The sequence below is a fragment of the Scomber scombrus genome, unplaced genomic scaffold, assembly GCF_963691925.1.
Source record: "Scomber scombrus unplaced genomic scaffold, fScoSco1.1 SCAFFOLD_101, whole genome shotgun sequence".
Taxonomy (NCBI): Eukaryota; Metazoa; Chordata; class Actinopteri; order Scombriformes; family Scombridae; genus Scomber; species Scomber scombrus.
The window spans coordinates 96,701-107,500 of record NW_026910215.1 but is presented as its reverse complement, the minus strand read 5'-3'; the positions used below and the strand labels follow the sequence as shown (position 1 = coordinate 107,500).

General features: G+C 41.6%; 1 protein-coding gene across 1 annotated transcript in view; it reads left to right on the top strand.

The window, feature by feature from the left end:
- Window positions 1–10,800, top strand: part of lama1 (laminin, alpha 1) — a 56,413-nt gene that overhangs the window by 6,703 nt on the left and 38,910 nt on the right. The window contains exons 3-17 of the mRNA XM_062415008.1: window positions 3,192–3,362; window positions 3,450–3,562; window positions 3,670–3,721; window positions 4,954–5,144; window positions 5,540–5,719; window positions 5,798–5,887; window positions 6,428–6,545; window positions 7,425–7,603; window positions 7,692–7,785; window positions 7,868–8,025; window positions 8,717–8,857; window positions 9,287–9,442; window positions 9,811–9,912; window positions 9,994–10,208; window positions 10,638–10,749. Coding sequence (XP_062270992.1) covers window positions 3,192–3,362; window positions 3,450–3,562; window positions 3,670–3,721; window positions 4,954–5,144; window positions 5,540–5,719; window positions 5,798–5,887; window positions 6,428–6,545; window positions 7,425–7,603; window positions 7,692–7,785; window positions 7,868–8,025; window positions 8,717–8,857; window positions 9,287–9,442; window positions 9,811–9,912; window positions 9,994–10,208; window positions 10,638–10,749 — 2,072 coding nt within the window. The remainder of the gene's footprint in view (window positions 1–3,191; window positions 3,363–3,449; window positions 3,563–3,669; window positions 3,722–4,953; window positions 5,145–5,539; window positions 5,720–5,797; window positions 5,888–6,427; window positions 6,546–7,424; window positions 7,604–7,691; window positions 7,786–7,867; window positions 8,026–8,716; window positions 8,858–9,286; window positions 9,443–9,810; window positions 9,913–9,993; window positions 10,209–10,637; window positions 10,750–10,800) is intronic.

The following is a 10,800-nucleotide window of genomic DNA, read 5'->3' as shown; positions in this document are numbered from 1 at the left end:
TTATAGATTTATAGATTTATAGATTTGTAGATTTGTAGATTTACAGATTTATAGATTTATAGATTTATAGATTTATAGATTTATAGATTTATTGATTTATAGATTTATAGATTTATTGATTTATAGATTTATTGATTTATAGATTTATAGATTTACAGATTTACAGATTTATAGATTTGTAGATTTGTAGATTTGTAGATTTATAGATTTATAGATTTATTGATTTATAGATTTACAGATTTACAGATTTATAGATTTGTAGATTTGTAGATTTGTAGATTTATAGATTTATAGATTTATAGATTTATTGATTTATAGATTTACAGATTTACAGATTTATAGATTTGTAGATTTGTAGATTTATTGATTTATAGATTTATAGATTTATAGATTTATAGATTTATTGATTTATAGATTTACAGATTTACAGATTTATAGATTTATAGATTTATAGATTTACAGATTTGTAGATTTATAGATTTACAGATTTACTGATTTATAGATTTATAGATTTATAGATTTATAGATTTATAGATTTACAGATTTACTGATTTATAGATTTATAGATTTATAGATTTATTGATTTATAGATTTATAGATTTATAGATTTATAGATTTATTGATTTATAGATTTACAGATTTATAGATTTATAGATTTATAGATTTATAGATTTACAGATTTGTAGATTTATAGATTTATAGATTTATAGATTTATAGATTTGTAGATTTATAGATTTATAGATTTATTGATTTATAGATTTACAGATTTGTAGATTTATAGATTTATAGATTTACAGATTTACTGATTTATAGATTTATAGATTTATAGATTTATTGATTTATTGATTTATAGATTTATAGATTTATAGATTTATAGATTTATTGATTTATAGATTTATAGATTTATAGATTTATAGATTTATAGATTTATAGATTTGTAGATTTATAGATTTATAGATTTATAGATTTATAGATATGTAGATTTATAGATTTATAGATTTATAGATTTGTAGATTTATAGATTTATAGATTTATAGATTTATAGATTTATAGATATGTGATCATCTATTAAAGATCTATTGAAGGTTTTCATTAAGCCAGATTGATTACTAACACATTCAAACATTAACTGCTTCTAAACACTAAAATAGGAAACTAGTAAAATAATAATTTACTTATCACAACAAATTAATTATTAATTTAAAAACATTAATTATTAAACTGAGACTCATATTAGATGCTACAGGGTCCATTCTCTGCTTATCCGGGTCTCATCAGCTCCTCCTGGAGGATCCAAGCTGTTCCCAGACCAGCAGAGATATGTAATCCCTCCAGTGTGTTCTGGGTCTCCTCCCAGTTGGACCTGGACCTCCTCTAAAGGGGGGCGTCCAGGAGGATCCTGACCAGGAGCCAGAACCACCTCAGCTGGCTCCATGTGAAGGAGCAGCGGCTCTACTCCTAGCCTCCCCCGCATGTCTGAACTCCTGACCCGATCTCTAAGAGCCCAGACCCTCTCTGCTTGGATCCAGCATCTCATTGTTTGGGTCACTACCCAAAGCTGGTGAGCAGAGGTGAGGGTTGGGACGTAGACTGACTGCTACACTGAGAGGGTTCTGATCCACCAGGACGGTCATCACTGCTGATGCTGCACCATCTGACCCTCACTGTGAATAAGACCCCCAGATACTTTAACTCCTCTGCTTGGGGCAGCAGCCCCCCCCCCCCCCCCCCCCCCAACCCTGAGGGGGCAGTCCACCTGGTTCCAGCAGAGCACCATGGATCAGATGTGGAGGTTCTGACTCTCATCCCGACCGCTTCACATGTAGAGTCCAACAGAACAACATCAACCACAGAAAGCAGAGAGGAGGTTCTGAGGTCCCCAAACTGGACTCTCTCCTCCCCCCGGCTGCACCTTGAGACTCTGTCCATGAAGATCAGAACCAGGATCAGAGACCAGGGACAGCCCTGATGGAGCCCAACACCCACTGAGACCAGGATCAGAACCAGGATCAGAGACCAGGGACAGCCCTGATGGAGCCCAACACCCACTGAAACCGGGTCTTACAGCAGAGAATGTGAACCCAGCTCTCACAGCGGTTGTTTAGGGACCCAATGGCTCCTAGCAGAGACCCTGGTACCCCAAACTCCCACAACACCTCCAACAAGGTCCCCGAGGGACCCGGTCCTAAGCCTTCTCCAAGTCCACAAAGCTCATGTAGACTGGATGTGTGAACTCCCATGACCCCTCCATGACCCCTCCAGGATCCCACTTTTCCAAAGAATCCACATCGCTCCTCCTGAATCAGAGGATCAGCTGTAGCCTCCTTTCCAGCGGGAGGGTCTCTGATAACGAGCCTTTGAACAGGCTGAATAAGCAGCGTGCTCGTTAGTCTCTGCTGATCCTGCAGAAACGCTCTTAGCTTGGATTAATCTGGTTTACTTTTGGGTCTTGCAGGGTTAGGGTTAGTCACTGTGGGTTAGGGTTCACACGGATATGAAAATAGACCTACTGATTATTACTTTCCACTTCAAAGAACACTGTTTCGTACACATTACATTTCCTCCACATTTTTTAGCCCCAACCTTAAAGGCCAAACTGCACCCGTGAGCTAGCTGTGTGTTTCCAGATGCTAACAGTTAGCTGTGTGTTTCCAGATGCTAACAGTTAGCTGTGTGTTTCCAGATGCTAACAGCTAGCTGTGTGTTTCCAGATGCTAACAGCTAGCTGTGTGTTTCCAGATGCTAACAGTTAGCTGTGTGTTTCCAGATGATAACAGTTAGCTGTGTGTTTCCAGATGCTAACAGTTAGCTGTGTGTTTCCAGATGCTAACAGCTAGCTGTGTGTTTCCAGATGCTAACAGCTAGCTGTTTGTTTCCAGATGCTAACAGCTAGCTGTGTGTTTCCAGATGATAACAGCTAGCTGTGTGTTTCCAGATGCTAACAGCTAGCTGTTTGTTTCCAGATGCTAACAGTTAGCTGTGTGTTTCCAGATGATAACAGCTAGCTGTGTGTTTCCAGATGCTAACAGTTAGCTGTGTGTTTCCAGATGCTAACAGCTAGCTGTTTGTTTCCAGATGCTAACAGTTAGCTGTGTGTTTCCAGATGATAACAGCTAGCTGTGTGTTTCCAGATGCTAACAGCTAGCTGTGTGTTTCCAGATGCTAACAGTTAGCTGTGTGTGTGTCTCAGGTCTTTTCCCGGCCATCTTGAACCTTGCCAGTAATGCAGTGATCAGCAGTAATGCGACGTGTGGAGATCCAGAACCAGAAGTTTACTGTAAACTAGTGGAACACGTTCCAGGACGACGGATTAAGAACCCGCACTGCCCAAAATGTGACGCCAACTCTGTTCTGTCTAAAGGTAGGACATTTAAATCAGCTGACAGTGTGACTGACATCATCAGATGGTGTGTTAGCATGGTAGCTTCACCTTCTCTCTCTTCTTCAGAGCGACATCCAATCACAAACGCCATCGATGGAACAAACCAGTGGTGGCAGAGTCCGAGCATCAAGAACGGACGGCAGTTTCACTGGGTCACCGTCACACTGGACCTGAAGCAGGTAACAAACACACAATATGAAATGTTGGGTTAAGGTCTGATGATGATTATCATTTATATATAAAGTATAAATTGGGGTTCATGTCTTTATTCTTTGTTTCTGTTCAGATTTTTCAGGTTGCGTACATCATCATCAAAGCAGCCAACTCTCCTCGACCAGGTGAGACCTGCCTTGTTTCTGATCGGTTCTGATCCGTTCAACATGAGTCCACATGGTGAACCCTGAACTTCCTGTCACATGGTCGCACAGAGCGGCTCATTTTACACACGCAAGCAGATGAGACTCAAATAAAAACACAACAGGCAGCAAATGAAAGTCTTCTTTTACCACGTTTGACAGTTTAATGGTTGATAGTATAGAAATGTTTATATTGTGTATATGTAGTTTAATAGTTGATAGTATAGAAATGTTTATATTGTGTATATGTAGTTTAATAGTTGATAGTATAGAAATGTTTATATTGTGTATATGTAGTTTAATAGTTGATAGTATAGAAGTGTGTATATTGTGTATATGTAGTTTAATAGTTGATAGTATAGAAATGTTTATATTGTGTATATGTAGTTTAATAGTTGATAGTATAGAAATGTTTATATTGTGTATATGTAGTTTAATAGTTGATAGTATAGAAATGTGTATATTGTGTATATGTAGTTTAATAGTTGATAGTATAGAAATGTTTATATTGTGTATATGTAGTTTAATAGTTGATAGTATAGAAATGTTTATATTGTGTATATGTAGTTTAATAGTTGATAGTATAGAAATGTGTATATTGTGTATATGTAGTTTAATAGTTGATAGTATAGAAATGTTTATATTGTGTATATGTAGTTTAATAGTTGATAGTATAGAAATGTGTATATTGTGTATATGTAGTTTAATAGTTGATAGTGTAGAAATGTGTATATTGTGTATATGTAGTTTAATAGTTGATAGTATAGAAATGTGTATATTGTGTATATGTAGTTTAATAGTTGATAATATAGAAATGTGTATATTGTGTATATGTAGTTTAATAGTTGATAGTATAGAAATGTTTATATTGTGTATATGTAGTTTAATAGTTGATAGTATAGAAATGTGTATATTGTGTATATGTAGTTTAATAGTTGATAGTATAGAAATGTTTATATTGTGTATATGTAGTTTAATAGTTGATAGTATAGAAATGTTTATATTGTGTATATGTAGTTTAATAGTTGATAGTATAGAAGTGTGTATATTGTGTATATGTAGTTTAATAGTTGATAGTATAGAAATGTGTATATTGTGTATATGTAGTTTAATGGTTGATAGTGATGTCATCGTTTCTGGCATCTTATTTTACTGGTACTGGCCTGCTATTGGCTGGTTCTCTGACATGTCACTTACGTCTGCCTATCTGTAAGGTAACTGGATTCTGGAGCGTTCTCTGGACGGTGTGACCTTTGACCCCTGGCAGTTTTATGCCATAAGTGACTCTGAGTGTTTGTCTCGTTATGACATCACACCAAGACTTGGACCTCCGACCTACAAGAGCGACATGGAAGTGATCTGTACATCATACTACTCCAGACTGAACCCTCTGGAACATGGAGAGGTGAGATCACTGATTATCATTTAAAGCAATTCAATCAGAAGTTGCTCATAAACATTTAATACAAATGAACTCATGAAACAACAAGGAGAGAGTTTAATGTGGGCTCCAGCTCGTAGTCCTCTCTCTATACTGCCTGCTGTCCAGTGTGGGTTAGGGTTAGGGCAGTGTAGCCACTGCTACTATTATTGCTGTTGCTTTTCTCTTTCTTTCCTTCTTTCTCTCTCAGCCAATCGAGGCAGATGTTTTCCCACCTACAGTCAGTTTTGAGGTTTCTTCCGGTCTTTGTTGCTCATGGAGGAATGTTGAGTCTCTTAAATTCAATTTAAGAGACTTAAATTAACTTAAGAGATAACAATTGTTGTGATTTTGACTCGGCTGACCCGTCCGTCTCTCAGATCCATACCTCTCTCATCAATGGTCGACCTGGTGCCGATGATTTGACCTCTGACCTACTGAACTTCACCTCAGCTCGTTACATCAGACTACGGCTGCAGCGAATCAGAACGCTCAATGCCGATCTGATGACGCTGAGCGCCAACGACCCCAGAGACATCGACCCCATTGTGACTCGAAGGGTGAGACGGACAGTTTTTAATGTTTTCAGATGATTCAGATATTTCACTTCCTGACACTAACTCAAACCTTCTCTTCAGTATTTTTACTCCATCAAAGACATCTCAGTGGGCGGAATGTGTATCTGCTACGGCCATGCCCAGAGCTGCCCGCTGGACCCTGTTACCAAGGTAATGCCACACCTGTACACCTGTCATATACACCTGTCATATACACCTGTACACCTGTCATATACACCTGTACACCTGTCATATACACCTGTCATATACACCTGTCATATACACCTGTCATATACACCTGTCATATACACCTGTACACCTGTCATATACACCTGTCATATACACCTGTACACCTGTCATATACACCTGTACACCTGTCATATACACCTGTACACCTGTCATATACACCTGTACACCTGTCATATACACCTGTACACCTGTCATATACACCTGTCATATACACCTGTCATATACACCTGTACACCTGTCATATACACCTGTCATATACACCTGTCATATACACCTGTCATATACACCTGTCATATACACCTGTACACCTGTCATATACACCTGTACACCTGTCATATACACCTGTCATATACACCTGTCATATACACCTGTCATATACACCTGTACACCTGTCATATACACCTGTACATCTATAGTGTTTCATACTTCAAACTCACACTGTGTGTGCTTGTGTGTATACAGAAGCTGAAGTGTGTGTGTGAGCACAACACTTGTGGAGAGAGCTGTAACGAGTGTTGCCCCGGTTACCACCAGCAGCCATGGCAACCAGGAACTGTCTCTGAGGGAAACACGTGTGAAAGTAAGAGACAGTAGTAAATAGTAGAACAGCAGTAACACTCAACCTGTTCAGGCTTTGACTGAATCGTTACTTCATTCCCTGTTTTCACACCCAGGTTGAGTCTTTGCATTGAAAACACCTGAAAACACTTTTCTGTCTGTCTGTCTGTCTGTCTGTCTGTCTGTCTTCCTGTCTGTCTGCCTGTCTGTCTGCCTGTCTGCCTGTCTGCCTGTCTGCCTGTCTGCCTGTCTGTCTGTCTGCCTGTCTGTCTCTCTCTCTGTCTGTCTCTCTCTCTGCCTGTCTGTCTGTCTGTCTCTCTGTCTGTCTCTCTCTCTGTCTGTCTCTCTCTCTGCCTGTCTCTCTGCCTGTCTCTCTGTCTGTCTGTCTGTCTGCCTGTCTCTCTCTCTGTCTGTCTCTCTGTCTCTCTGTCTGTCTCTCTCTCTGCCTGTCTGTCTGTCTGTCTCTCTGTCTGTCTCTCTCTCTGTCTGTCTCTCTCTCTGCCTGTCTCTCTGTCTGTCTGTCTGTCTGCCTGTCTCTCTCTCTCTCTCTCTCTCTGTCTCTCTGTCTGTCTCTCTCTCTGTCTGTCTCTCTCTCTGTCTGTCTCTCTGTCTCTCTGTCTGTCTCTCTCTCTGTCTGTCTCTCTCTCTGCCTGTCTGTCTGTCTGTCTGTCTGCCTGTCTGTCTCTCTGTCTGTCTCTCTGTCTGTCTCTCTCTCTGTCTGTCTGCCTGTCTGTCTGTCTGTCTGTCTGTCTGTCTGTCTCTCTCTCTGTCTGTCTCTCTCTGCCTGTCTGCCTGTCTGTCTCTGCCTGTCTGTCTCTCTGTCTGTCTCTCTCTCTGTCTGTCTGTCTGCCTGTCTGTCTCTCTGTCTGTCTCTCTCTCTGCCTGTCTGTCTCTCTGTCAGGGTGTAACTGTCACAACAAAGCAGGCGACTGTTTTTACAATCAGACCGTAGCTGACCTCAGGTTGAGTCTGAACATCCGTGGCATTCGTCAGGGGGGCGGAGTCTGCATCGACTGCCAACAAAACACTGCTGGCATCAATTGTGAAACCTGCACTGATGGATACTACAGACCAGCACAGGTACTAACAAATACTGTCAAATACTGCAAATAATACTTCATACCAGCACAGATACTTACAAGTACTACAAATATGTGTGTGTGTGTAGATTTCTCCTTATGCAGACGCTCCTTGCATTGAGTGTAACTGTGATTTGAGAGGATCAGAGTCTTCAGTCTGCACCAGAGACGACACAATGCCAGGTCATTATTATCATTATAACTGTTATTATTATTGCTATCATGATTATGATCATCATTATAAATATTTCTGGTGTGTGTGCAGGTGTGTCTGCGGGTCAATGTGTGTGTAAGGAGGGTTTCACAGGTCGACAGTGTGACCATTGTGCATTTGGATACAGAGATTTTCCTCAGTGTGTTCGCTGTGAATGTAACCTGGCTGGCAGCATCAACACTGACCCCTGCAGCGCCTGCATCTGCAAGGTAAACCTCCACTTGTACCTGACAACGGTCACCTGACCTAGACGGCATCTTATCTCAAACTGACAATAGGGGTGTGCTTAATAGTCATACATAATACATTACCATGGAAACCAGATTGCCATTCTAGCCCGCTATTGACTTGTTAAAAGAATGGTAGTGATATTACAGTCAAACCTGTCCACTTCCTACAGCATTTACTATGTAGACAAGGTTACATGTGACATAGATACGTGAAATCAGACAGTAATGACATGACTGCTTTATTTTATAGTAAATGTTTGAATTAGCTCCTCAGTGGTTGTGCCCAGTTCTGAGCATGTAAAGTCACATCACTGCTCTCATAGCTCTGAAACAGCTGAGCCAATCCCAGTTAAACATAACAAGCTCAGAGCATGAAGACACAAATCTGCAGCTAACAGGTTTTCATCAGTGACTTTAAAGAGGAACCCTAACCCTAAAATAAAGAGGTGAGAAAGAGATGGAGGAGCAAGAAGAACATTGAAAAAAAGTATGTCCAAGACAGGAAATAGATTTATCAACATATCGGTCGTGCAGGGATTTAATGAACTGAAGGAGAAACTTCTCCTACAGTACAAACATCACCCACATTCATTTACTGACTTTTCAGTTCAAAGGTGAACCTCACAGCTGTGATTGAATATTAAAGGTGTTTACCTGTGCTCCTCCTCAGGTGAACGTGATGGGAGCTCACTGTGATCTGTGTAAACCAGGTTTCTACAACCTGCAGGATGCTCATCCACTCGGCTGCTCCGACTGCTTCTGCTTCGGTGTGTCTGACGTCTGTGAGAGCTCCAGCTGGTCCACAGCACAGGTAACTCACACACACACCTGTACACAGGTAACTCACACACACACCTGTACACAGGTAACTCACACACACACCTGTACACAGGTAACTCACACACACACCTGTACACAGGTAACTCACACACACACACCTGTACACAGGTAACTCACACACACACCTGTACACAGGTAACTCACACACACACCTGTACACAGGTAACTCACACACACACCTGTACACAGGTAACTCACACACACACCTGTACACAGGTAACTCACACACACACCTGTACACAGGTAACTCACACACACACCTGTACACAGGTAACTCACACACACACCTGTACACAGGTAACTCACACACACACCTGTACACAGGTAACTCACACACACACACACATACACACCTGTAGCTAACACAGCAGCATAAATGATTATTTTAAATGTTTTGCAGATACTTCATGCAGACGGTTGGCTCCACCCCTCTCAGTCCCACCACACGCACCCTGTCGTCCATGGCAACGACCTGTCCATCCCCAGTAACACCTCTGGCCACACCCACCAACATCTGCTGTCATGGGTAGCACCCGACAGTTTCCTAGGCAACAAGGTGGGCGACTGTCCATCTGTCTGTCAAAGGACAATTACAATGTTAAAGAATGTTGCTGAGAAAGACATTGATATTGTAACTGACATTTAACTGTCTGTCTGTCTGTCTGTCTGTCTGTCTGTCTGTCTGTCTGTCTGCCTGTCTGCCTGTCTGCCTGTCTGCCTGTCTGTCTGTCTGTCTGTCTGTCTGTCTGTCTGTCTGTCTGTCTGTCTGCCTGCCTGCCTGCCTGTCTGTCTGTCTGTCTGTCTGTCTGTCTGCCTGTCTGCCTGTCTGCCTGCCTGCCTGCCTGCCTGCCTGCCTGCCTGTCTGTCTGTCTGTCTGCCTGCCTGTCTGTCTGTCTGCCTGCCTGTCTGTCTCTCTCTCTCTAGCTGGTGTCCTACGGAGGTTTTCTGAACTACACTTTGGTTTATGACATCCCATTGGACAATGAGGACCGTTCTCTCCCTGCACACTCTGACATCATCATGGAGGTGAGGAGTCGTTGTATTTCAGGTCTGTGGTTGCAGTAAGTGTCACCAACTCTAAACTGATTCCTCCTCTCTCGTCTCCAGGGTAATGGTCGAGCCCTTCGACTCTCACCGCCTCACCTCCTCTTCCTTTCGCCATTGGCTGGGCGCTCGGTTGCCATGGCGATGGTCCCGCAGCAGTTCCTAGATATGCAAACAGGCCGACTCGTTACCCGTGATGACCTGCTGTCAGTCCTCGCTGATGTGACATCATTGATGGTCAGAGTTCACCTGAACACCTCTGCTGATGGCCCGATACGGTAAGGACTCTGTAATCTGATTACACCTAACATGACAGGAATCTGATTATAATTAAAGGACTAATATGTCATATATTTACTTAACTCATTTATAAAATGACCATGACACATTATCAGAGATAAATTAAAATAGTGGCTTCTGTGAGTATAATCCCACAGTCAGTATATTCGCCCATTCAACACACCATGAGCCGCCGCCATGTAATGCAGTGATATCATGTCGTGGTCATTTCACGGATTTCTGTGAACTCAGGTTGACGCCCATTTCGATTCAGCTTGCAATATATGAAACAATGGCACACAAACAACATGCTGCACAAGCTTTGAGTCTGGGGAGCAAGGGGAGACAACTCTCTGCAGTACCCATTTTAAACACTTACTGTCAGTGTTACATATTTCTCCTTTAACGTTTCTCTGTCTGTCTTTTAGGCTCAATTCAGTGTCTCTGGACATCGCTGTTCCTGGTGTAGTTTCTGGCGTTCACGCGTTTGCTGTTGAGACATGTGAATGCCCGTGGGGTTACAGCGGCACTTCCTGTGAGGTCAGCAGTTCATTTTAAATCATTTTCATTCTGTAACTGTCACCAATACTA